Below are 26,585 nucleotides of genomic sequence, written 5' to 3' on the forward strand. Positions count from 1 at the left end.
AGCGACTAACCTCTAATCCTTCATTCTTAATAAAATGCAGGAAATTAGAGTTAAGTTCTATCAGTTTCCTGTTCAAGATACTTTATAGATGTTACATACAGCCTTTGGTAGTTATGGATGATTTCGCTATAAAAGCTGTCAACCCATTCATACTGTACTACATTGGGATCTTCCGTTGGATGCAACTCATGAACAGATACTTTGATGCGGAAATCTCCACGTACCCCTATGGAAAGGTTATTGAATGTCAAGGAACGCGTTCCTTTCCAAAATAAAAACCGTTTGCATTTCTGGAGCTCGGGAGTCCAACTCCCTTCGTGTCTCATTGCTTCAACACTATCATCATGCGGAGGCACTCGATACGCGTCGAGTCTGACATGATTGAGCGGTATCTCTGAATCAGTATCTCGTTTGATTGTCAAGGAGAATGGCTCTCCTTTCTTGAGATATAGAGTTTTATCATCTTCGATCCAGAACCTAGTTTTCTTTTCGGCTAGAGATGGCATTGGAGCTATCTTCGTTGGTGGTTTTTCCTCGGGCGTGTTTGGCTTTGGGATCGAGGGGCTGTCCGAGCGCTTGGGTACACTGGAGGAGCTGGTAGATTTATCTGACATTTTATCGGCTGTTTTCTGTGAGGTTTGAGGTCGGTAAATTAGGGGATGTTGTTAGTGCTAGGTAATAACGCTATTTATTTGAGAACTTTGGATTATTATTATTTGTCGTAGTAAGGAATCACAATCGTATATGAATGAAAGTGTTGTGTTAGAGGGATGATCAGTGAGTCGTTGATGGATATTACTTATATATATTTTTCAGTGCCACGATATGTTCAGCCTAGAAATTTGCTGAAAAAGGTATTATTTTGCTATGAAACACAATAAAAGAAGTTGGAATAAGGGATGTTGTAAATCACATTATACATAACTATTGTACTTACTCGGTCCTTTGAGTTCGCGAAACTGCGATACACCTTGTCTTTATTTTCTTGAAACATAAGTACAATTTATTGATCGTAATAATATGTTTAACCCCTAATTTAATTAAAGGACCATTTAGGACCTGTTACTATTTACCTAGACCGACTCTAAATTAAAGCCTAGGTACTTTGAAATACGCCCCATCTCGTCTCTGGCACCATGAGCGATCTCTCGTATATCGTCGTTAAGCTGTTCATTTCTTGCGACTCCGTCAAGTGCATTATCCCACGACTTCCAATGGCTTAAGTTAAATCCCTTTGCCTCATCTCTACACAGTTCGTAGATTCTCCGCCCAGCAATTGAGATCCATATGGAAATTGCGGGCACATACAAAGCCGCGCGAAAACGGATTTCAGGAGTGTAGTGCGGATCATCCACAATCTCACTCATGCAACCTTGAATGTAAAAAGACATACCAGACAGACGAGGGCTCCTCGCTAGGCACGTTGCTGCAAATGAGGTTGAGTTAGCATAAGAGTGTTTTTGTGCCAACCAATCGCTGATCTCCATATCCTCGTCTGGATCAATGCCTTTTCCAAATAGATAATTGGATCATGACATATTCAAGCTAAGTAAGATCTGATTGAGCACTTACTTATGCCATACTCCCTAAATGTTAAAGAGAACGTAGGCAAGTCCGTCCAGGATAGGCCGCCCCATTCGTGTCTGATGTCATTTCCGTAATCATCTTTCACTCAGATTTTGACGATACAATCCAGAAAATCAACGAGACGCTGGCTTGCCGCTTGATTGTCTCCTAAGTACCGCAGGAGATGGCAGAGAATACCCCAGACAGAAGTAGTGCGTAAGTCACTCGGGCTTCTCTTGATTAGAGGCTCCAATATATCAGCGACCCTATGTGCCCCGCTCTCTGGTTCCAATTTACCTTCGAGCAAACTTTGAAAAGTGTCGATTAGAAGCTGGTCCTCTAGACTCCGATATTCTGTCAAAGATCGTGCAATAGCTGATGTATTAATTTGTGTGGTAAATATTGCGCTGTTCGTATGTGGGACATTGGGCCAACACCAACAATACAGCTATAACAGATTGTCCAGAACCACAGATACAAGGGATATTATTGGGTGAAAAAAGGCCTTCGAAAACAGCGTGAATGGCGCCACCATAGCTATCAACGAAATGCCTACCTTATGCGTAGCGAGTAAAAATATGTGCGAGATGTAAAGATGGAGTTCAACCTATACCTCAAAGAGTATAGAGAGATAAGATCCTTGGCCATATTCTCGCCAGACTTAGTAAATATAATAAAAGACCAACATATAGCCAAGTAGCTCATCTTCTATCTATTAAAAGACGACAATAATAGAGACATGACTCATCCGGCCTGCGGGCAACTTAGAATAGGGGTAAAGCTTGGCATGTGGTATAGTTTTCCACGTCCTATGTGTAATAATTGCAATTTAAAGAAGAAATATAAATCTATGAAATCTAAGGACTACGCAACAATTCCGAACATAAGGATAACCTACTAAAGTCTACTAAACGCCGTCCCTACCAAGTAACCGCCCCGTACATGATGTTTCGCCAAGTGTTCCTCGAGTTACCACACCCGCTGTAACTAGGCATAGCCACGATTTACTTCTTGGTTGCCCACTCCGGATGCGCCTTCTATACAGCGCAATGAGTAGAATATTCCAGCGGCCTCTCTGTTTTCTGCCACACAGTAAACCTTCTAAACGGCATACCCCCGACTTGGATACTAAACCGCGATAAACAAAACCAAAGCGCCAAGGTCATCACGGTAACGGCAACCAGGGCAACCCAGTATATCCAAAAGTCATTTGTAACCGAGATCATTCCATTTGTTGTTTCGAAAAACGTCGTACTAAAGACTGAAGACACCAGGTTCGCTGGGAGGAATATGAGGCTGACGATGGCGATCCATCTCATAGAGGCACCATCTGACTTGGCGGAATGGCTGATCTCCACAGATACTTGCGAGTCGTATTGCGAATCGGTATGAAACCTCAGCTGTATTTCATTACCAAGTCGTTGGTGATTGGAAGACGAGCGACAGCGGAGGCTGAAAAGTGCATGGCTGAAAAACACGAGGCGTGAATGTGTGTTTGAATAGACCTGCTTAAGAGATTGTGTTTTATCAGTTTCAAGTCTAGGCTTCCCATCTGAAGATGATATGATCAGCTTCTGGTGCTCCTGAATGAGATCCTCGGAGAGCTTGACAGCCAGATCCAGGGTTTCCGATACGTGGATAGCATGACGAGCTATATCATGCATTCTTGAATAATTGTACTGCGGTTTTTCTCGAAGAGTTCTAGGGTCTCTTGTTGGCGAGAGTTCTATGGTTCTTATGAGATCCCGAAGGCTCCAAATAGCTGATCCCTGTAAAGACACAAGCTCTTCTAGTATGTATTCGTAAGGCCAGTAAGGATCCTGTAAGTCTTCTTTATCTAGACGGCTCAGAAATAGCTCACGTAGTTTTTCTTGCATCGTTTCGACTGGGTCAAAGGCAATAATCATCATCTTTCCTCCCATAAACCATCTTGTGAATATGTTGAGTTTAAGCCATCGATATTGAAGTTCATGGTGAGTTTCCGATTTATGTAATGCTTCCGAGTGTTTTATAAGAGCACGAGACCATGTTGCTTTATCAATCAGTTCGTCGTAGTTGAAATAGTTGCTGAATTAGATACTCACAGTAGGTTTCAATCACTCCATCCGCATTTCTCTCGAACTCTGATCCGAAATATCCATTCATTCTTTTATATGTGTCTGTCCACCAGAATTGTGGCATGCGGAACTTGTCGATAAATATTTCGCCGCAAACCACACAGTTGCGGACATCGTTGGCCTTGACAACCCTGAAATAATGGATTAAAATAGGGCTATACCATTAAATTCGGTTCTGTCATACATGAAAATGATATCATCTTCGGGGTCGAATGGCCATTTCGTCATTTCAGTCTCGAAAGGAATTAAATCTCTGGTCCTAATGCTGTTCTCAGACCGTTGGCCTCCCCCCCATGTGGTGACAGGGACGATAGAGTGGCACGTGCACTTCTCTGATATCGTAGGTTTTAATTCGAAAGACCCCATAGCTTAAGAGGTATCTATACAAGTTAATGGTCGAAGAAAGACGACTTATTCAAAGTGATTATTCCAGCTACCTGACTTATACATATAGTGTAAAATAATGAGGCAGTGCGTGCCACAGCAGTATGCCCGAACTCTAAGCCTTGGGCATTCATTCCATTACAACCTGTAGACAAATATGTACCTAGGTACTGGACATGGTGGGTTACATTAACGGCATATAGCCACTACAATCAGCCACTTCGGAGTCCGGCAGTGCTATTTTATTAGTCGTCCACTGCATGTCTTCGGAAAATGTTCCATATTCCACCTTGAGAACAGCCTTATCCAAGCCTATTAAGATCCGATGCCGGTTTAGTCGGTAAGTAAACCAGCACTCCATTCTCTAGCCACTTTGAATTCTTGATTCAGCCTATAAAACTACTCTATTGTAGTAACAATAAAGAGTAGACGACGGTTATCCTCGTTTTCGAGGTAATTGTTAGGATCAGCATTAACCATATCCATAGTCCCCTCAACATTCCATCGCGTTTGTGTAGCTTCTCCTACCTTTTTCCACATCGCATCAAACGTACCTACATCATGCCTATAACTGAAGGTCCCTTCTCTAGGCGCAGGGACATCACCAGGCTTGACACTTCCCATCTGCCTTCCTATGATTATTCCCCCCTTTTTGACTAGTCTTGCAATGTGCTTTGCTGCTGTTATCTGCCCATCCAGAGTGAAGAGGTAGAAGACGGCGCTGCAGTGTATCACATCAAATCCACGCTCCTTCAGACTTTCCCAAGTCTTTCCTTGTGCCTTAAAGATATCCGCGATCACAAATTGTGATTTAGTGTCTCCCTATCGAGAAAAAGATCATATCCGAGTTCTAGGAGGGATCTTTCGATGTCGAGGCCTACAAGACGTTCAGAAGGAACTCCGTCGAAAACCAGTTGGCGTAAGTCCTGTGCGAAGCAGCAGCCTATATCTAAGTAGGCAGTATCTGTCGATTCCGATAGGTACTTACCCAATCACATTGAACGTCTCTCAATACCAATACAATGATATAATAGATGAGATCCAAGATCAATAAATATTCATTACCGCAATGCCTCGCTATCTCAGACGGTTCTTAGGCCCCCCTTAATCTCAATCCATCCTCTAATATTCCAAGCTCACGACACGTAGACTTTAAAGTATAACTTAGTGAGACCAGTTATGGACCCTTGTGTCTCCCAGATGGTCGCCTTGATCAGAAACTCGCCTTTCACTGATAGTCGAAGATTATCAAATGTTAAGCTGAGCTGCTCTCGGTCCCAATACCGCACTTTCTCTCCTTGCAGAAAAGCGCCTGGGTCGTTGATATAGTGTCTTTCGGCGGGATACCGACCATGCTTTTCCACTTTGGTCGCCTCGATTTTGACCGGTTTGCTTTTGTAGCGCTGGCGATATATTCCCCGCTTGACAGTCAGAGAGAACGGCTCGTCCAGCTTTACATGTTTGTCTCTTTTATCTTCAAGCCAGAAGTCGCAGTGGTATGGTCCTGTGGCAGGGGGGCCCCATCCTTTCCCTTCCGGTAGCCTTCCGGTGGCATCTGGTTTGTTATGCGAGGGATGGTTTGAAGATGACGACTTCTCGGTAGTTCCAAATAAACGTCCTAGGGTGCGGGAAATCCGGCCCGAATCTTTAGCAGACATAATTTCTGGTTTGCTTTACCAGTTGCGAAATGCGAAATAGGCAGGGTTAGAGAAAATGTATGATGTCGATTGCAGACGGTGGAGAGGTGGAAGGTGTTGTCGATGAAGAAGAAGACATGAGCTATCCCCAGGTAGAAGCACGTTTTATATCGATTTCCTAGGGTCCTAATTTTTCCCCAACAAGAACCGGGCGCCAAATGATCCGAAATATCTCTATAGTTTACTCGATAATGTTGCATCACTTATACTAGATGCGTGACGACGTGCCCATCTGGCGACAGCCTGAATCAATAAGCCCGTAGCCTAACAAACTGAGGAAGAAATTATTAGATAAACACCGAAGGCGTTACTTGGCATAATTGGAACAATAGTCACAATCTTCATTAAAGTAGTTATCGCGTATGATCAGTTACTCAGTTACTCAGTGTCATCCAGTACCCGAGACATTCGAGTCCACCCCTTTCTTATCTTTCTTGGAGGCATTGTTTGAACAGTACCAGTAGCTATAGTAGCCACATTGACTATTTCCAGCCTTTTTGGTTGAGGACACAGTCGACGAATTTGTCGTACAACTCTGATCTATCTATGCCGACACGTCGGTAGGTTGAGAATCCAGGAATCTAACTGGTCGTTGTTCTGGCATGACCGACTGATTGCGACGGGAATAAATTAATGGATACCAACAAAACTCTGTTAGAGAATGGATTTAAATAGATAATCTATGCTAATTGAACATAAAGACATGATTGCTGTACTCCTAAATGTACATAATAAGTCGTTGTGTGGACGGTGCTTTAGGTATGCAAGACACGCCAAAAGGTTCGTGCGTCCAAATTTATGCCCCCGCCAAGACATGTTTTCAGCATCTAGCCAAGGCTCGTGAAGAAGTCAAGTAAGTCGTATAAAAGAAATATAAAGGTGTTTACTTCGCAGCCGCATCACTATTCAAGGTTACGAATAATAGTTACGTTATTTCTCAAATGAAACCAAAATACATGTGCAGATTATCAACATACTAATTACATAGTATAGGTCTCCGCCTTAGCGTATTTACTCCTTTACCCCTTTTTACCGACCCCTGTCTCGTTTGATCCATCCCATTTTCTGAATTTCGCTATGCTATCGAAGCAATACAACAAGTCATACTCTCAAAAGGCTTATTTCAAGGGCCTTCACTAGAAAACCAAATGTATTTTAGTATTCGCAGTCTTATAAACCTATGCCGAAGGCCTATCACACCTCACATTCCGAGAATGTACCGCTATACATTGGTCCAGTGTCCGTATCCCCTCATTCCGATTTATACTTGTTCCTAAACTCCTATCGCCTCAAGTCCTGAGTTTGTGATGCCTATAATCTTTGCACCCTAATAATGAAAATGATCATCAATTATTTTAGCCGTCGATTAGGTGGTCGTCCTCCCTCGATCTCTGCAGCGCTTGTCGAAGCCGTTCATTCTCCTCGGCTCGGATACGACTCCGCGCGGTCTCAAGCCTCTCGACTCCAGCGTTGATAGTCTCGATGTGTACCGCTAGAGGTATGGTTGTCGAGTCTGCCAGCAGTTCTGGGGCGGCGACTCTATCTCTCAGGTCGCCCAGCTTCGTTTGAATATCGTACAAGTCGTGGACTAAGCTATCTAGCCGCTGAACTGCTGAGTTTCGCTGCCTATCAACTTGCTGTAGTAGGCCTAGTTGTACTCTTATGTTGTGAAGGCGACGGGTATTAGCCCCCACCAGCGTCCATATGTTCCAAAACACCTCATTATGCTTCTCCTTCATCACGTTGCTTGTACGCACGACATGCTCGTTGATAAGCTGCAGTGAATTCTCTGCTTCACCGAGCAGACGCAGTATTCCCTGTGCCTCCACAATGAGGTTCGCAATCTTGTCCGACACTAAAGCTGTGTGTTCGATGTATTTTTCCAAGAGAGCACGCTCATCGAATACCGACACCTGGAACGGGGAGAAAACCCAGTCAGTGAAGCGCGAGAGCATATTGTTATGGGCCTCGCGGTTCATAGCGATCGAGTCGATGTATCGGGTTGTCCACCGGTTAATGCTGATAATGCTATCGACTGCACCGCCGACGTGGGTGTTGAACATTTGCAAGTCGTTGGCGCCAGCCCGGACGATGTCAATGTAAGTATCAAATTCGTGGACTAGCTCGGCGCGAGTTGGCAACTCGCTATATTTGACCATTGTACGTAGGTCTCGGACGGAGGCTTCTGATCGCTTCATATCCATCGGCAATGAGACGCCCTGTGCGGATTCTTCTAGTACCTTCTCAAATTGGGCTTGCACGTTCATGAGCTCATCAAATTCAACCACCGACGAACCATCGCGGACCCCTGGGCGTGGACCCTTCGGGCAGAACGGAAGGTTGATCAGAGAGGCGCCTGGTATCCAGCATATAGGTGCAAGAGGTGCCGAAACCGAGGTGATAATCGCGTCTTTAGCCATTATGAACGTGCCGATAATTAGGTAAATGGCGAGGAGAATGGCTAGTGGCCACTGTGCGTATCGGAGAGCCATGCGAAGGATACCTATAATCCAGGAGGCGAGATCGAATAGAAAGCTGGGAGCAGAACTCGTAAATCTCTCTGCAAGTGAAGGTCTTGGAGGCAATTGATCTTGCTGGTATTGGGATTGCCGTGCGGTCGAGTCACTGTCTCGACTGTCTCGACGATTACCTCTTCTTTTGACAAAGCGCGACTCGCTCATAATAGGGTGGGTAGATCTTGATGAACGGCGACTACTGCTTTGTTCGCTGTTAACTTCAACGGCAGGCATAAAGAATTCCGGAACGGGCGTTCGATCCTTATCCATAGAGGTATGTCTGGTGGAAGCGAGTGAAGGCTGAAAGGGAGCTCGTAATATGACTCGGTCTTCATCCGCATTATTGGCAAAGTCACGAATGCTGTCTTGGGATGCAAAACTTTGGGCTTGGGATGACGAGGTCAGCTGAGACTGTTGAGACGGTTGAGACTGGCTGCTGAATATGATAGGGTCGTTCTCGTTCTCGAAGGGATCCTGAATAATAGTTGTATCAAAACTATCATTTTCACCTCCGTCTACCATGCGCCAGGAATCCTCCACGGAGAGGTTACTTCTGCGAGTTCGCGCCATACTGTATTAAGACTGGTTTCGGTCAAAATCAGCTCAGGTTGTCATGGTATCCGTGAATTTGCTTCTTTGAAACCTAACAAGGCCCAGTTCAACTTTATCGGCAAAACAAAGTTATTAAATCTTTGAATAAAGTTCGTACTAGTTAAGTGCGATATCAAATGTTATTTTGGTCCAAGACAAGGCAGGCGCGACCATCATATATTTATATATTAGTGACAAGATAATATGAGTGTCGAGTCTGCTAAGCAACGGTTTGCGCATTTACAGTGACTCATGTAAAATCATGGACATAGGCGTAATTAAAAACTTGGAAATAATAGTGGAAATATCTAAGGCAGAAAGATGATTTTTTTTGTTTTGAAGATGCGGGTTTACGTGTTTAATCGAGGCATCCGCGCACCAGATGAAATTCGTAGGTTTTACCCATCAACTCGCGAATGACTTGATGTCACGAGGGTTGGTGCCTCGACATCTGATTGGATCTTGTACCATATCCAGTAATAAACATTACGCTAATCGTGGTGTTGTATGGAGTACATTCACTAGGCTGACGATATGCCACATCTTATCGGTACCTCATACAGCTGACGTTCGCCTGTCAGTGAGTGTCTAAATCAGACTAGCGCGCCAAGCTAGTGGAGAGAAGCTCGAGACCCCTGTCGCTTCTCCAATCTGCATTCGTGAACCAATCAATTCTTTTACATCGATTATTTTTCTTACTATGTACAGTCAGTTTGGAGCTTCAAATCGTTGTCATGGTTCTAGAGTGACCATCGATCGGCGGCATGTTCGCGAGAAGGATAGTGAGGATATACCCTCATACACCAACATGTACGGTCCGAATACGTAGTGGCGAAACCTTCCTGAGGTATCCCTGGCACCGATACTGTTCATCCCATGCGACTGCGACCTCGACCTCGACCTCGGGTCTCCCACCGAAACCCCCCGCCGACCACCGGCAACTTGGTATCCAACAAGAACTTTTCACCACCTCGATATATAGTCCCGGCTCTCCCATACTGCTGCCTAACGGTGCGCGACTCTTCAATCGTTTAGTGGAGTTTCTGCGGAAGCAATATGTCCGATATGGATTCGACGAGGTTATTACGCCAACCATTTACAAAAAAGCCTTGTGGAGGAAATCAGGCCATTTGGAAAATTATAGCGACGACATGTATACGGTAACAAGTACGTCGCCCTTGCGAAGCGATAGTTCCAACCCTGGCGACGACGAGGACGAGTATGGTCTCAAACCCATGAATTGTCCCGGTCACTGCCTGATCTTTGCGTCCCAGCGACGGAGCTATCGACACTTGCCCATTCGATATGCCGACTTCTCTCCACTACACCGAAACGAGGTGTCCGGGGCCCTGAGTGGCCTTACTCGAGTGCGACGTTTCCACCAAGATGATGGGCACATCTTTTGTCGGCCTATACAAATTGAGGAAGAAATCAAGAAGACACTGGACTTCGTACGCGTTGTCTACTCGACATTTAAACTAGGTCCATATCGATTGACCCTTTCAACACGTCCAGCGGATCATTACATAGGAACTGCCGAAGAATGGGAGAGTGCGGAGAACGCTCTTAAGAGAGCGCTGGACGCGTCCGGCCAGGAATGGACTGTGAATAAAGGTGACGGCGCATTTTACGGGCCCAAGATCGATATTGTGTTGAGAGACTCGGATGGCAAAGAACATCAAACCGCTACGATTCAGCTAGACTTCCAGCTGCCAAAACGGTTTGATTTGGGTTATTCAGCGCCAGCACCCGACTTTGAGCGAAGGGGAGAGGTGACAACAGACTCTGATAAGCTAGCGGAATCTGGTCTTGTAACCCCTGTTCTAATTCATAGAGCTGTGCTGGGCTCGGTAGAGAGACTACTAGCTCTCCTTATCGAACATTACAACGGCAAGTGGCCATTTTGGTTAAACCCGAGGCAAGTAATGATAGTCACCGTCAATGACACCGAACCGGTGGTAGAATTAGCCAAGACGGCCCAAGATATCCTTATGGGAAGGCATGGGCCAGCCGACGGTCCAGTTGTGAACCCTTCTCAACTTGCAGTAGATATTGATGATAGCCGGCGAAGCCTCCCACTCAAAGTGCGAGAGGCCAAATCTAAGGGTTATAGTGTTATCGTCACCGTCGGCCCAAAGCAAGTGCCAGATGGCACTATCACGGTTGACATGTCAGGATTGGAGAGTGGCGATAGCCAAAACCCGTCCCAGAAGCAGGACATGTTACCGAAAGATTTATTTGCCATTCTCAAAAATAAGGCCGACTTCTATCAATAATGAAGATCATAATCTCCATAAGAATTACGAATTAGCTGCTCCGTGCTGAATGGATTCCATGCCTCGATTCCGTGCCTCGTAAGCTACGGCCTGAAGAAATACCGACGTCAGCTCCTTAACTTTCGTACTCATCTGGATTAGGGCCTTTTCCAAGCCCCTCCCGCCGCGCTTTTTCCTGTTGTTCTTTCTCCTGGGCTTCCAACTTCTCAAGGATCTTAACCGGTCTGGGGTAAGAACCAGACTGGTCAGCATAATGTGCCCAGGTCAATGCCATACAAGGAAGCATAAGAAAATAGCGACCTACTCTTTTAGACGTTCCGGTACAAAATCCCCTCGCGCCTCTGCTGCCTCTACTAGCTCGCGGCGCTTGACTAGCTGCTCTCTCATGTACTTGACTGTTTCTTTCAAGACGTATCCCTCGGAGCGTCCATGACCTTCCAAGCCAGGTACGAGTTCGCATAGCCGGTCAAAGCCAGCTCTAATAGCCTCTCTCCGCTTCTGTTCTGTAGAACTTGTCAGTGGCACTCTAGGGCATTTCGAGAGAGTAGGATTAATCAATTACCGGAGGCGATGTGGTTCTGTTTCTTCTCTTCTTCAGTCAGGCGCGGCTTGTCGTCCTGTACTGTCGAGGATCCGCCATGCTCGCCATCTTGTGGTGATTTCGAACGAGGCTCCGACATGTTCCTTGAAAGACGTGACGATGATAGGCTCGAAACAAGGTGTAACGTATAACGTAGGTATATATAAATTTCCGTTTTCCTTTCGGTATGATTGTATTCTCAGCTGGTAAAGGTCCCGACAAACTCTGCACGCGGATGTCTAAACCAAATATCGGAAGACATGAGACAGGTGTTGGAAGGAATGAGGTGACAGCCTATGGTTATTAAGAGTAGGTATCCTCGGTGTGCACATCTTCCAGGGAATCGGAGCGGGAAAGCGCTTTTCGGGGTGGGAGAAGGTTTAGGATGGTCGCGAAGTAAAACAACTCGCGATTTACTTTATGATGAATCTAGGTGAATAAGATTCTAACTTTTGAGTTCCTAGAAAGGGCATCTCATCTCAAGAAAGTGCATGTGACACTGGCCCCACCACACAATGACGGAACCCCTGTCCATCTCGAGGTACCTAGTGTACATAGGTACATATTAGGTCCATAATAAAGTTTAAACTCCAATTCCAGCCTCAGCTTAGCCACGAGGAGGTTAAATAGGTAGGTAGGTACGGAAGTCCCCATCAAAAGTTTTGTCCATACGTGCCACCTGACAGCTTTTGATGCAGCTGTCCGGAACCTGACACCATGCGGCAGCTAAGGTTAGAAATGTATACAAAATTTTAGCTTTTATAACATATCTAATTTTGGCTTTAATATGCTATTAAAATTAGATCTATTATAAGTGAAAAAGGTTCTTTATACGCCTATATAATTTTTATTATTTGAGGATAAGATTTTGAGTTATTATGTATAAGCGAAAGTAGTGTACTATGGATAGTACATGCGCTCGATGGCCTATAGCTGTTGCCAAGCCCTGTTAAAGTTAGTCAAAAGCTAATAAGGGCTGGCTTATGGACAAAACTTTTGATGGGGACTTCCGTATACCTCTAGTATTATACAGGTACCATCCCTTAGCTGCTCTAGATATGTATATAGGAGGTAGATAAGCTTGTGACGCAAGCTTCCCCGGACCTGCATTGTGGACCCCACCACGACTGCTATAACTTCCTGTGGACTTTCCCTGTGGACTTTCCTTTACATTAGGTACCTAACCTAAGGTAGATCGTCATACCCAAGTTAAGGTAGTGTCGGTTCGGACTACTTCACTCCATTCTCTCCGTCTTCCTCAAAAATACTTACTTCCCCGTCCTAAACCCCCTCACTCCTTTCTACCGCAATGGACGAAAAGAAGCAACCTCCCCCTGAATCTACACCCTCCGACCCACCGCCAGACTACGCGACATCAGCTCTCGAACACGGACAAGGCCAAGGCCTACCGATCCGGCAACAACAGCAACCCCGGCGGCCCCCTCCCGGCGCGCTGCTCGACCTGCCTATTTTGAAGTACATGCGCACGCACCGCGTAATCCTCGCCTCCGCCTCCCCCCGACGCCGCGCCCTCCTCTCGCAGCTCGGCCTCCCGAATCTCGAGGTCCGCGCCTCCACCAAACCCGAAGACTTATCTAAAGCCGAACTCGGCGCCTTCGGCTATGTTTCCGCGACCGCCCAGCAGAAGGCCCTAGATGTGTATGCTGCGCTCATCGACGAGGCCGCCGAGAAGCAGGCCGAGCCGCTTCCCCCCGCGCCTAAATCTACATCCTCCGATCCACGGGCAGATGTCGACTTGGACGCTCAGCGTGCTAGGAAAGACCCTGACTTGGTGATTGCGGCAGACACTGTTATCGTGACGAGGGACGGGAATGTCCTCGAAAAGCCCAGTTCTGAAGCCGACCATATCCGCATGCTGCGTCTTCTACGAGATACCAGGACTCATCGGGTCCTGACGGCGGTGTGTTGCGTGGCGCCGCGTTCAGATGCACAGTTCCCGGGGTATGCGATGGCGTCACATGTCGAAGAGACGAAGGTGTTCTTTGCTCGCGAGCATGATGGGGTGCCGGATGATGTGATTGAAGCGTATGTGCGGACACGGGAGGGTGCTGATAAGGCCGGGGGTTATGCGGTGCAGGGCATAGCAGGTGCGTTGTTGGTTGAGAAGGTAGATGGTTCAGTTGATAATGTAATTGGGTTGCCCGTACGGAAGATGCTACAGCTTTGCGAGAAGGTGATTTTCCGACAGAATGAGGAGAGTGACGAGGAAGAGGAGGAAGAGGAGGAGTAAGTGAGATGGCGGTAGGGACAGGACAGTTAGTATATGGGTATATGGGTATATGGATATGGAAGACGTACGTACCTCCGTTGGGGACGTAAATGTCGAATATTAGAGGTAAACCAAGTCGTACGGTGGCGCTGCTATGCTGTATGTTAAAAGCCGGTAAAATAAACCTGGGCTTTTTATAATAGAGAAAGATGTAACGACAATAGATAAGTGCATACCAGTTCGTTTTGCCCTTATTTACAGTCTATTCTGACCAATTCGATCATCCAGTGATATATACAATAAAAATCTAACATCAAAGATGTGGTATACGAACTCAGATATAGAGCCCAACTATAACAATACGAAGATGAAATAAAAACTATAAACATTCCATCAGTTTTCCTATGCAGTAATCAACTCCGAGCACTTATTTACCGAGACCTTCTGACTCTTCTTTAAGATCCAGTACTGTGTGTCCTGTCCTGTCCGATTTTATAGCTTAATCCGCGTCTCAATCAAGATATGCTATTCAAACGCCTAGCAAAAAATTAAAAAGGGGCGGATCCAACCCCAGATATCCAATAAAGTACCGTATAGAAAATGAACATAAATCGTACGCGAGGGTATTTATAGGTAGTGAAATCCGTGAGACCGTGAGATATTGCAAATTTGCATTCGATAAGAGAACGGAACAAGACAGACCATCGACGGAGAGGGGGAGGAGAGGGTCAGCGCTTAGACATGGGCTTCGAAGTGCCCACAGGTCAGTTGTTCTGACCTCCGAGCTGCGTACCAGTGAACCGCGACCAGTACTCTTTCCCATTTTCAGGGAGCTCGCGCCTGTGGACATTTCGGCAGTGCGTCCGTATGTTATCGGTGCGTACATGATGAAAGGCCTTGCCACAGTAAGGGCACTCTATGGTTACATGACCGGTTCGGTGCTGTCGCTTATGGCGGGACAAGTGTGAGCTGACGTGTCTACCGGTGAAGGTCTTACCGCACTCTTCACATTGTGCGGTACTTGTCACAGACGGCGTGGTATTGCTGGTCCTATAGGTTAGGTAGTTAGTTAGATACGCGTGTGTGAATCAAGAGGGACATAGGCTTCCTACACGTTAGATATTTCGATGCTGTTATCCACGAAGCTATGTATATTACTTGCTGATGAATCGATGATAGATGGCGCGGGCTGGCTGCTGCTGGCTCGCGAGGTAGCGATAGGTTGTCGAGGTTGTAACGTTCGATGACTTCTACGAGTGCTATGAGGCTGAAGTAAATGCGCCGGGTGATACGCTCCGCTGTAGTTCTTTACTATCTCATCGATGCGCTTCTCGAGATCCCGACTCCGACTCTGGCCTCGACCTCGAGTAGACCTATTAGGAGAACTTGTTGCACCAGCCTCAGAACAGGTTTGCAAAACCATCCGAGCAAACTCGCGACATAAATCAGGGCTAGGTAATAAATGCTAATAACGGTCAGTCTTCGCAGTCAGGTGTGGTTCATGCACACTTACTGTTCCTAGGCTGATCATATAATCCGCAACGTCTGGAACTGAATGCAACCCGCCAAGTAATATCAGCGACGACGTGGTCGAAATTATTGCTTGGATTATAGGGTCCTGTAATGAATGCGAGACCAGAGTCTTCAATGGATCAAAGAATAAACTATCGGCGTTCTTGAAGAATTGCTTTTCGGATACCAGAGCGTTCGAAGTTAATGGTCGTTTGGTCCAACGGATCGACCCCTGAGAGAAAAGGTGAGGCAAGCCACCCTGGTTTGTAAAGTCTAGTATCATGTAAGACTCGATCCGTAGCACACGGGGTTAATATACCTACTATCTATAAACTTCATGAAAATAGTGAATGGCGTGGAATGGCTGAGAGACATTGAGCTCATCCCAGCTTCGTATTGAGGATAGCTGGGCGATGGGGATAACCCATATACTTGTCCGACGCGTCGAGGGGTCTGGCTCTGAAATGCAGAATTCTCAATCTCGTTCGAAGAAAATGGACCATTTAAATTCGTTGCCGGAGTATAAGGCATGATATTTTCGGACCTTGACGGTTCATAATAGTTGAACTTCGGCACAGGATCCAAGGGGTAGCCCGCCATATATCTATCACCCAGGCTGCTATCACCAGCACCAGAAGCAAAACTTTGATCTCCAGATAGGGTCCACGGGCTTGTATCGGGGCTGGGGACCAGGTTCCTAGGTGGATATAAGGAGCTGTCGGTAATAGATTGCGGATAACAGGTAAAACCAAGATTCGTAAATTTACTACCTGTTTCGAAAAGGGGGGTTTGTATGTGGGGTCGAGCGAGCTGAGTATTCCCAGACGATCGATCTGCTGACTTTAACCGCTCGAATACCAGATCAAGGCTTGACTGGTGAGTCTGTATTATAGGGATCCTATTTCTCCAGCCGGTGAACGCAGATTCGACGCTCTCGAAAGAATTGGTCTCGCAGGTGTAATGGAAAATCGCGTGTTGAACAATCATAATAGGGAGTATCTCGTGAAATTCGGAAGGAATGATATCTTGTAATATGTCGCCAAGACCCCGTAGACCGACGTTCCGTATTTCGGTCGAATTATTGCGTGTTGCCAACCAGTCCTTTAAATCAGATGGTATGTTTTGGTCAAAGCATTCTTGAAGCTTTTCACAGTAACCATCAATTTTCCAGACGAACCACCAAAGGAAGCGCCATTGTTCTTTATCCCAACTATTGGACGAATTGTCCATCAGACTAGGATGCATAAGTGGAGAGGCCTGTAAGGTATTGTTCATCGGACGGTCGAATCGCAATGCGGGAATAGAGAAGTTATGAAGATGCTGTAAGTTGGGAGTAGTAGCAAACGCCCCTAACTAAATTGTTAATCATCTTTACTTACTTACTAACAGTATACTGAGTTTATACGTACCACCGGACACGTTTGCTGATGTGCGTAGAGAATCGAGAAACTCGCAGGTAATGGCAAACGAATTAATTTTACCCAGGCCAGTAGCGTCGATGTCGTTTTTGTAGGGCGCCATCAGCAGTGGTGACATCGGATAGTCTTCCATGGTGAAGTCTGCCAGAAGAGTCGCCCCCCAATAGCTTTGGTTGGCAAGCTAGGATAAGAGCTGAATAAATTTAAGCCGGGGGGACGATATTCACCCTCTGACGTCTCCAAGGAATCAAGCTCACACGATAGTGCTTCGACGAGAACAATTCCATGGTCGTGAAGAAAGGGGATCACACAGACGAGCTCCTCGGGGATTTAAAGAGAAAAATTGCTCTGAGGCGGTAGTTTTGCGAGCTGGCTGTTAAAAGGTAGTGAACGAGATCGGGCTGTCCTGCAGCATTGTCCTGACAGCTAATGAGAGACTTAGCCACACCACACCAGAACCAGACACAAAACCTAATCAAATAAACAAGGATATAACTATGCAGTAATAATATCGACTACTGAATATCTATTAGAATCTAAGCACAGAAAGTTGCCGCTTTTGGTACTAATCTCTCTTGATCCACGGTGTAGGTAAGTTGGTGTAGGCTGGTATAATTCAGTAAAGCCCGCCGAAGGTCAGAACAATATCACGTAGAAGCGGGGTAGCTCAGAACGTCGGCTCAGAACATTGGCTCGGCCACTTGTACGAAGGTACAATAACCATGAGATCGCCAGCCTTTCGGAGTATTGTGTGTGCAAGTCACATAGGAATATGTAAGTAAGTAGGCATTTACACGTATACAACCCTTAGGCCACTGGGAATCCATCCGACTCCCGGTTCGCCCGTGATTCAATATCATACATCACATCTCCAACATATAAGCCCGATCTATCTCCAATCCGTGACGATTCTTACCAGAGCAGCCAGTTCGTCCGACTATTTGGGAAAACTACTTACACCTTGGGCACAGGGCAATAGGGAAACGAGGCAACGAGTCTTAGGCCGCGGACTTAAAGAAAGAGAACAGTCTAAAAGCTGAGTGTTCCCGGTCTATTGGGCACCAGTGCTTTGAGGGGGGTGGCTGAAAATCAGCTATGAACCGCAATTGAATGATTGGGCTGGTCATACCTAACCCCAAGTAATAGAGCTATGTACGAAAACGTTGGAAAAAACCTTCAAGCGACGCCCGGTTTATAGTAACAAGACTGACTAAAGGGGGAAGAAGGTGAGCTTTTCTGTCCACTCGATCATATAGGGCAAGACTATGGGTTTACGCGATAACTGAGAATGCGGTACGTACTATAACTTGTTGCATCCTTTGGACATGGAAGCCATGCGTGGGCGGGGGTCTTGAAGAGCCAGAACCATGGACGGCGAGCCACTCGAAATTCGCTCCTGGTACTGGATAGCATGTGCGGCTCGGGTATGATAAGAAAAGAATTCGGTGCAAGTTCAACCAGGACGGTTGATTACGATACAGATGGCCATGTAATGAACTAGGACACCTTCTCGACTACTAATATATGCCTGGACACCAAGATATGGACTCCAAGGCTCGCAACTACGGACCTACTATGGAAGCGATCCACACAACGTGCTTCTACTATGATAACATCAAAAACGCCTAGAGTAGACGTGAAATAACCATGTGGGTACCTCGTAACTATCATCTTTCATTCTCAGGTAGTTATAAAGATTTCAGCATGTATCTGTAGCGCAAGGGACGCACATGATCTCGTTAAAATACCACGGCAGAACTAGACAAACATAAAAGTAACGGTAAGGTACCTATATAAATCTAGAAAAAAATAAAATAAAATAAAATATAACCGATGGCGTCAGACAAGGAGGATTGTAGATATGCATCTGCCCGCCCCTGACGGGACGATGTGGCTGCGCAGGGATGTCCTTCGCATCGTCATCAACAACATATTAGATACCGAGGAAAAGTCGTAGTTAGTCGAAAGAGCCTCAAAGGTTTAAACAGCGTGTCCTACTTTGCAAAGAAGAAAAAGAAAAAGGAAAAGAAAAAAATATCAGCAAGCGTCCGAAACAACAGCGGTGGCTGTGTTCCAGGTTCGTGGGTTGCAGTTAGGCGTATGCCCGTAGGGAAACTCTTACATAGCAGCCGCCAAGCACGGCCAACGCTCGTCGACATTGACAGGGGTCTCCCTCTATGTATGGGCAAAAATTTTTTTTATAAAAAAAATGGTCGTCCGTAGCGTTGCCATGAACCGCCCCGCCGTTCTTGACCTGCCGAGCTGCCGGGTAGCGAGTTCAAGGCCGGGTTCAAGACCGGGTAGCAATACCTTGCCTACCTACCTACCTAACAAGTAATATGGATTCCTATCAGCCCTAGTAGGCTCCCGCATTCAGCTTGGAATTCTATCACATCTCATCCTATCATCTCCTCAACCTAATATATGCCCCTATCTCCGAAAATGATGAATACCTAGGTACCTAGTAGTACATAATACGTCGTATAGCAAAGACAGTTATTGCAATATTGCCAGCGTATCCCATCCGTAATATATAACATGTTCTACGCGGCATATAACCACCGTCATGGCCCCGTCGAGAACGGGTTTCTTAGTTGAATGCGAGAGACGTGGGATCATCATGCCAACGCCGACCCGTGCCCGTACTTTCAATCGTACCATGATTTATACCGTCCGCGCCCTGATTAGTAGGAATGGAAGACGCGTTTCGCTGCATGCTTACTTGTTGTAACATATCTCCAAACCATAAAAGTGCATTTACGTAGTCGTGAACATCAATCTCGATTTTTTTTTTTCCCTCGCTTCATCACTCACCGTCCCCAAATCAGGCAAGAGGTGACTCACTCACCGGTTTTCCAGCACATCAAGTTGCGCCTCATCGCCATGCATGTCCTTACAGACCGTAGTCAAATAGAGGAAGAGAGTTGTCTGTGTCGTGACGCCACGAGAAAAATCGGCTGGACCGAAATCCTCCTTGCTACCCAAAGCACGATCTACTATTTCCGAAGGTGTTCGTTGGGTATTATTATCATTAAGTCTATCGTAGCATTATGTCTAGGTATCTATACGTACGCCCTATCGCCCGATATACATGGTCTTCCATCATCAATCATATACCATCTTGACATATGAACGCAACCTTCGAATATTTGTCTCTTCCCGAGGCCGTTTCATAACAACTCATGACGGTAAGCTATTCCACCAACTACACTCACATAAATAGCAAGGGGTACGAACCGCACTTTAAATCGGGCTCCGGAGATAATGCATCCGGAGTAAGCTGAATAAACCGAGCCTTGCGTGTCTCATCTAGGTCGTCTCAGGGGATGTGCTTCCGTATTTAAGACAAATTCGTCTAAATTAATAAGATCCGGCGAGGAGAATATCAAGTAAAAGTACCTGAGTGTTTCGGCCATCCAGAAACTCTGTGGTAATGTTAGTCGAAATGCAGAATCTCGTGATATTTGTTATAATAACAGACCTCCATAGAGTCTGTCTTGACTGTGACGACATCTCGAACGGATTGGATAGCCGAAAAGGCCAGATCAGTCTCGGTTGCTTTACGAATCGCCTGGAACATCCTCCACGCCATCTCCTGGTACTCGGGGTTGCCGGTCATGCGATACATTAGAAATACGCTCTCGATTGCTTCCGGCCGTAGAAGATATCGCGGGTCACGTGCACTTGTGAACCCTTTCTTCAACTGCGTATTCGATTGATCTTCCCATTCTGACTCGTCCCATTCACACGGATCCAGCGTATCACATTTGAGCAAGTTGAAGATTTCGGGCATAATGCCGGTGGGCATTGCATCGTATGCCCACACGCAGCCTCGAGTGATCTTCTCGCCGATTTCGAGATGTTCCGGGATGTTGAAAAGCTTGCTCCCGAGTCCGAACATTCCGCCGACGAAGCATGCGAGGTGCTGCCCCTCGGCGGTTAGATGAGGCCCCGTGTCATCAGACACGTACACATTTCCAGTAAAAAGTATATCGTCCTGATCCGGCGTCTTCGGTCGAAATAGTAAATTCTCTATGACCGTATCCATCGCTCCGCGGTAGAGCTTTTCGTACACTGGCTCAAGACCGCCGAGTATGGCAAAGGTTTTCGGTAAGTATTCGTAGAGACTATCCGCTAGCGCACCGAGCGTAAAGCTATTGTCACTGTCTAGCTGTAATTGTTTAAAGTCAAAGTATGTTGGCCACATGCCGGGTAGAACTGTCTTATTCTGCCATTCGTCCAGGACCATTGTCACTCTGTTTATAGCGTCATAATATTTGTCGTCTCCCGTAAGCTGCGCTAGCCGAGTAAATTCGAGTGACGACGATGTGACGGAGGCAGACGGGTCATGATATCCGGCCTCTTGCTTGCCATCTTTCGCATCGTCGAAGTCCAACCAGAATGGCGGCATATGGTTAGGCGTATCGTATGCCATATAGAGCATATCGCCGAGCTCAATGGCTTTCTCGAGCAATGCCGTCTCCAAGCTCAAGTCATACGCGCCCAAGAGTCCTCCAAGGTGTCGAATAGTAGTCTCGAAGAAATTGCAAGAAGTATCCCTCGTATTGGACCAATTGATGGTCACAGCTGCGGCGGCCGCTTCGTAGAATTCGTCTGTAAGGCCCATAATCCATAGTGTCGAAAGAGAATCAACGAGCGTAGCTCCCCAACCTCCAAATCCAGGCGCGTCCCTCCCTTTCCCGGATACCGGCATAAGTTCATCGTAACCAAAACCGGCGTTCTTGTAGCTAGTCCAACTCTTTACAAATGCGGCTTTAACTTCTGCACGCCTGCTCGCTAGGACCTCCTCCCTCGCAACACCTTCGGGGCTCGTATCGGTGGTGAAGGCATATTGGACTTTGGGAAGAGCAAGAGGCCTACCGGTGGGTAGAGGCACATATTCTGATATGGGATATTTCAATGGCTGCTGAGACCAGTCGTAACTCGTCCTAACGAAGGTAAAGCCGAAGAGGGTATCGCGGTGCTCGGGTATAAGTCCGACTAAAAGATATAATACGAGTACTAGAAACAATGAAGCGAAGACGCGCGTCTTCCGTCGAAAGAGGGCCATTATGGCGTGGTGAGGTTGGTGAAGGACCTGCCATTGAACATTTTCAACCAACATGAGGGATGTTGGCGAATTGCTAGTGAATGCCCTCTTTCGACTTCTCTGGCCCTATCAACCAACAACCAATAGGAATAATATTGACTCATTACCGATATTATTATTAATATACGTGGGCGGCCAAAAAAAGCGACGAACTGAAACAGGCTGAATCTGACAGCGCGCGCTGTGCGAACTGCATTAGTGAAACAAAAACTAGGTTAATAGGTTAATACATGAATGTGTCAGGAATTGAGGCTGATGTCCTTGGCGACTAAACCAAGGATGAGAAATTGGTATTGTAAGTCGGCAGGTCGGGCAGCTAGGTAGGGAAAGTACGGGTATTTAGGTTGGTACCTGGTAGTGTATTTGAGTGCTAGAGAACAACTACCCGCCAGAAATTAAAATTCAATCCCGGCTACCCGGCACGCTACATCGGAGGCCTGCTAGCCGCTGTAAGCCGCTGGTAATCTGGTAATTGAGTTTTCCTAAGACACCTGCAGGCTGCCGAACCGTTAAAATTGGGACATTAGTGGGTACACCGCAAAGTATTAGGTACCTCTTATCAGGTACCGACCTATGAGGTGTAGACCTTCATTAGGGCTCTCCTGCAGGCACCAGGACATACCTCTTATAGTATGCCGGCAGCTTAAACTATCCCAAACAGCAACAGTCAAATCTAATACACCCCAACCCAAATACCACCTGACAACTCAATTAACAACTATAAGTAATTGCCAATGTAGTTTATTTATATATTCTATATTACGCATTATGGAATTAGTTTGTGGTGTGGGAATACCTACTCTTAAATCGGCCGACAGTAGATATTTCTTAAATCAAAATGTCTAATATTCAAGTTACGAAGAAGGGATAAATTATCAACGTTGACTACCTATCTAAAAGATCGAAAAGTATAGGTATCCTCTAATATAAACTACATATTATACTACTTATAACTCTAGTAACTCAATGGTATCCCGCCAACAGCAATAACTCATTTTCCCAATTTATTAAGTAGTTTCCCCGTAACATCTCTACAAAACCTCCATATCCTCTTAATTCCCGCCTCCCACGTTCTCCGTCCCTCTTTACCCTTATTCCCATCCTTCCGTTTATCTTTCCCTACCACCGCTCCATCGGCCTTGTCCACCTTGCCCACGTTGTCCAACACCCACGCGATCTCGCCGGCCACCACGTCCGGCCGATCTCTCACGACATGGTGTCCGCAATCCGGTACGTGCACGTACCTCTTCTTCGCGTTCGCCGCGGCAAGGTCTAGCTGCTTCTTCTTCATCTGCTCGTCCACCGCGTCATACATCTTCAGCATCTCCCGCCTCTGTCTCAGATCCTCCTTCTTCATCCCGTCTTTCGCGGACACGCTCGCCTCTGCAGCCTCTAGATCCGCCCACTGCCTCAGCAGCGAGTTCCCACGTACCACGCTCAGGGGCCTCGTGCCTAAGACCCGGAGCGCGTATTGGCTTTCTTCTACCTCGGGATCGAGACCGCCTTCTTGGCCTGTTTCCACAAGCACCATGCCCACGATTTCCACATTGCCGTCGCCCCCACTGTCTTTCTCTGCCTCCAGCTCCAAGAACGTCCGCGCAAACGCGCCGCCGTACGAATGTGCAACAAGCACGCAAGGCCCCTTCAACCTCTCGCTTTTTAGATACTCCCTCAGCTCTGCGGTAGCTTGCGGGGGCCGAGGATTCAGGATGCCGCGGTCGTACAACAGGACGCGTAGGCGGTGAGGTACAGCAGTTAGCGTGTGCGCCAGTGCGTCCCACGACGGCGAGCACGACTCGCCTGAGCCGTGGAAGCAGATGATTAGAGGTCGAGTTTCCGCCGCGTCACCTTCACCGGTTGTGCCTGGATCTGAGTCAGGTTCCAAGAGCTTAGGGTCTGCTTCGGACGACGAGGTTTCGCCTAGGGTTTCCGTGCCTAGGGTTTCCGTGGCCGAAGGCATCCCGCCATTACCGAGATTCGCACTCATCACGCGGGAAGGTCATCTGCACTGCTGCGGTTTGGGCGAGATGACTAGTATTCTCATTTCGAGTCAGAAGGCCAACTCGGCGTACTTCCTTTCAGGCAAGAAAGTATTCTACTCCAGAGACTCGAATTGGCACTTCTAAGGTGTGCGGCGTTTGTTGGAGCTATGTACAAGTTGTGAGAATGACGAATCCTTATGTGCGAATACGGCTGGAGAGATTACGTGCACGGACCATGGACACGACACATGTTCCAACAGACATCTCTACATAAGACATAAGGTGACGAGCCGCACTGTGGTATTATTACACAGGCGCTGTACAACCATAGATATTATTGAGGTAGCTGGGTAGCCAATGGCCAATGGGAATTTCTTTGTATTCCTCGGATTTTAGAATCGCGCCCGAACCTTGGGGTATATCCAAGCAGTCTTCATATGCATCTTCATATGCAATTCCCATACCATACACCAAAGATCCTACTATCCGCATATGCCCAAGAGGCAATCATAGCCGGTATTCCCATGAACGCCCCCAGTAGGCCTTTGTAACAGCCCAAATAATGCATTTCCTTTCAACAAAAACGCCAAACTATGCTAAATGATGCCAATAGTTTTTAATGTGTAATATCCGATTAATAGCTAAACCGTCACCTAAATCCCGGGAAGACTTTGAGAGCTGTGCGTTTCCCTATTGATATGTTAGCTTCTAGGCCCGCTAGTGTGGCGACGCGACTTGCATTGAGGCCGCCCGTCGTCGCTGTTCGTTTCGTCAACGGGTACTACAAGGTCCTGCATGCGATCTCGTGTCGTTCCGACTGTGCTTGATCTATCATCCCTTGGCTGCTCTTGTAAGTCGATAGCTTCTTCCGGCTGTGGAGGTGAAATCTTGCATATGTGCTTCTTCATAGAGCTACTCCATGAGGATAATCTCTGACGACCCCTTTCGACGTCCACGGTGATCACCGCGCCACTAGACCTTAGCTTTCGAGTGCCAAACTCCCTACGTACCATCGAATTGGTTATCTTTGGACAGTAACCGCGAGGCAGCATTGATGCTTTGCAGGAAGGACATAAAGAGCTAACTTGGCCCAAGAATTCGTCAATGCATTCGGGGTGGTAAATGTGGCCGCAAGGTAGTTCACGGATGATCGTTTTCTTAGACTCGAAATCCTCCAAGCAGATGAGGCACGCAGGTTGATAATCGATGGTCCAATCGCTCTTCTCAATCCTTACGCTAGCAGGTATTCGACTACCTTCTGATGACCTCCGCCCTATCTTCTGTGGGGATTTGACCGACGTAGGCGATGATGGTGATGGTAATGGTGGGTCGTAATTATAAGTAAATAAAGGGAAAGTCAGGATATGATGCATCGGCACCATTAGCCTTTTGATACCTAGCGCCTCTAGATTCACCTCACCCCGCATCACGCGGCGTCGTAAAGCAGCGCGACGGCGACTCTGGATAAAATGCATGAGCAACGATGTACTGCCTATGATGGCAACGATTACACCAAGAATAATCAGAACAAATGCCCAGAGCGGGAGAGTCGTTGATACGGTAATTACGGTTAATTCCGTCCATACCCGTACGTAATCCGCTGGGTTCGGGGAATACGTAGAAATAATCTGATTGCTAAATGGGACTTGAGACAGATCACCAGAATAAAGACTCAGCTGTCTCATCATCTCTTGTCCGGAGGCACCGGGGATCGCATAGACGGGGTATCGGTTCTGCGTCTTCCACATTTCTCCATCCCCTAGGTCCCAAACATCGTCGCCGACGTCTGGCGGCTGACTGGTGTCGTTATCTGGACGATAAACAAGCATCCCTCGGATGGGGTCCAACCTAGCCGAGGCAAGAAATGCCTGGGTACACTCGGTGTTAATCCACGGCGCCAAAGCAATAAGGTTGTAATTCGTAGGCGGCAAATTCACTTGTCGTGTGACATTCGATGGAATGTATTTTGCCGCCTCTTCCTGACACGGATCATTGTCGCCGAGGTCTGGCACGTAGAGCAGACCCTGGATGACCCCATTTGGCGTTGAAACCGAAGTAGTGGAGAGGGTCGTGATGTTTTGAAGTAGATCCTCGGAATATGCTATATGGCTCTATCACAACGTGTAAGTAAAAGTTTAGTCTTCCGGTATACTCCCTATTCCTCAAGTTTCGGCACATACTGATAATGCGGTAATATTTCTGAGGATAGTGCTGGGAACCGAATGACCACCCGTCCAACTAGGATTGCTGAATAACAGTCTACTCGAATATTAGTATGATACCACGGACAGCATAACGTATCAACTCGATTAAGTGCACAGGGCAAGCTTTATTGGAAGGGCGACAACAATGATGATGATGCATGGTATTGATGAGAGACGGTAGTAGATGAGGCACGGCGGAATTGACAAAATGCATTTCGGTGTAATGTTACGTCGTACAACACAAGCGATGCACCGATCGCGAATGCACCGGCGACGCACTATTCGGCACCGTTGATCTCATCGACGCTGGTCCGTCAATTAACAAGCATTTACCATCAGTCATTCGGCCAACCAACAACCATCAAGATTGCTAAGCTTTTCTAAGCTTTTCTTGATGGCCTA

At 46.8% G+C, this 26,585-nt stretch overlaps 9 protein-coding genes across 9 annotated transcripts; 1 reads left to right on the forward strand and 8 right to left on the reverse strand.

The window, feature by feature from the left end:
• Window positions 1-12: 12 nt before the first annotated feature.
• F5Y00DRAFT_271423 (uncharacterized protein) lies at window positions 13-676 on the reverse strand (the record flags this gene model as incomplete). Its single annotated transcript, XM_048012793.1, has 2 exons — window positions 100-676; window positions 13-25 (listed from the first exon to the last, which is right to left on the reverse strand). The coding sequence occupies exons 1-2, from the start codon at window positions 612-614 to the stop codon at window positions 13-15; spliced, it is 528 nt and encodes a 175-aa protein (XP_047863057.1). The 5' UTR covers window positions 615-676.
• A 1,927-nt stretch (window positions 677-2,603) lies between these two features.
• On the reverse strand, window positions 2,604-4,049 carry F5Y00DRAFT_263942 (uncharacterized protein; the record flags this gene model as incomplete). The annotated part of the gene is made up of 3 exons (XM_048011579.1): window positions 2,604-3,598; window positions 3,651-3,814; window positions 3,868-4,049. The coding sequence occupies 3 exons, from the start codon at window positions 4,047-4,049 to the stop codon at window positions 2,604-2,606; spliced, it is 1,341 nt and encodes a 446-aa protein (XP_047863058.1).
• Window positions 4,050-5,164: 1,115 nt separating this feature from the next.
• Window positions 5,165-5,725, reverse strand: F5Y00DRAFT_271429 (uncharacterized protein; the record flags this gene model as incomplete). Its single annotated transcript, XM_048012794.1, has 1 exon — window positions 5,165-5,725. The coding sequence occupies one exon, from the start codon at window positions 5,723-5,725 to the stop codon at window positions 5,204-5,206; it is 522 nt and encodes a 173-aa protein (XP_047863059.1). The 3' UTR covers window positions 5,165-5,203.
• Window positions 5,726-6,697: 972 nt separating this feature from the next.
• F5Y00DRAFT_242380 (uncharacterized protein) lies at window positions 6,698-9,342 on the reverse strand. Its single transcript, XM_048008503.1, has one exon. The coding sequence runs from the start codon at window positions 8,848-8,850 to the stop codon at window positions 7,120-7,122; it is 1,731 nt and encodes a 576-aa protein (XP_047863060.1). The 5' UTR covers window positions 8,851-9,342; the 3' UTR covers window positions 6,698-7,119.
• Window positions 9,343-9,635: 293 nt separating this feature from the next.
• On the forward strand, window positions 9,636-13,978 carry F5Y00DRAFT_254236 (uncharacterized protein; the record flags this gene model as incomplete). Its single annotated transcript, XM_048010143.1, has 4 exons — window positions 9,636-11,092; window position 12,036; window positions 13,049-13,386; window positions 13,504-13,978. The coding sequence occupies 4 exons, from the start codon at window positions 9,636-9,638 to the stop codon at window positions 13,976-13,978; spliced, it is 2,271 nt and encodes a 756-aa protein (XP_047863061.1).
• Window positions 13,979-14,359: 381 nt separating this feature from the next.
• Window positions 14,360-17,556, reverse strand: F5Y00DRAFT_271433 (uncharacterized protein). Its single transcript, XM_048012795.1, has 5 exons — window positions 16,879-17,556; window positions 15,793-16,818; window positions 15,471-15,742; window positions 15,070-15,422; window positions 14,360-15,007 (listed from the first exon to the last, which is right to left on the reverse strand). The coding sequence occupies exons 1-5, from the start codon at window positions 17,018-17,020 to the stop codon at window positions 14,722-14,724; spliced, it is 2,079 nt and encodes a 692-aa protein (XP_047863062.1). The 5' UTR covers window positions 17,021-17,556; the 3' UTR covers window positions 14,360-14,721.
• Window positions 17,557-19,901: 2,345 nt separating this feature from the next.
• On the reverse strand, window positions 19,902-22,444 carry F5Y00DRAFT_126295 (glycoside hydrolase family 47 protein). Its single transcript, XM_048004129.1, has 2 exons — window positions 20,369-22,444; window positions 19,902-20,312 (listed from the first exon to the last, which is right to left on the reverse strand). The coding sequence occupies exons 1-2, from the start codon at window positions 22,010-22,012 to the stop codon at window positions 20,193-20,195; spliced, it is 1,764 nt and encodes a 587-aa protein (XP_047863063.1). The 5' UTR covers window positions 22,013-22,444; the 3' UTR covers window positions 19,902-20,192.
• Window positions 22,445-22,684: 240 nt separating this feature from the next.
• F5Y00DRAFT_126313 (Alpha/Beta hydrolase protein) lies at window positions 22,685-24,163 on the reverse strand. The gene has a single exon (XM_048004130.1). The coding sequence runs from the start codon at window positions 23,982-23,984 to the stop codon at window positions 22,989-22,991; it is 996 nt and encodes a 331-aa protein (XP_047863064.1). The 5' UTR covers window positions 23,985-24,163; the 3' UTR covers window positions 22,685-22,988.
• Window positions 24,164-24,575: 412 nt separating this feature from the next.
• On the reverse strand, window positions 24,576-26,273 carry F5Y00DRAFT_271435 (uncharacterized protein; the record flags this gene model as incomplete). Its single annotated transcript, XM_048012796.1, has 3 exons — window positions 24,576-26,090; window positions 26,160-26,238; window positions 26,269-26,273. 3 exons carry the CDS (start codon window positions 26,271-26,273, stop codon window positions 24,681-24,683), a joined length of 1,494 nt encoding a protein of 497 aa, XP_047863065.1. The 3' UTR covers window positions 24,576-24,680.
• Between the last annotated feature and the right edge of the window lie 312 nt (window positions 26,274-26,585).

The sequence above is a fragment of the Daldinia vernicosa genome, assembly GCF_022497035.1.
Source record: "Daldinia vernicosa strain CBS 139.73 unplaced genomic scaffold F5Y00scaffold_37, whole genome shotgun sequence".
Taxonomy (NCBI): Eukaryota; Fungi; Ascomycota; class Sordariomycetes; order Xylariales; family Hypoxylaceae; genus Daldinia; species Daldinia vernicosa.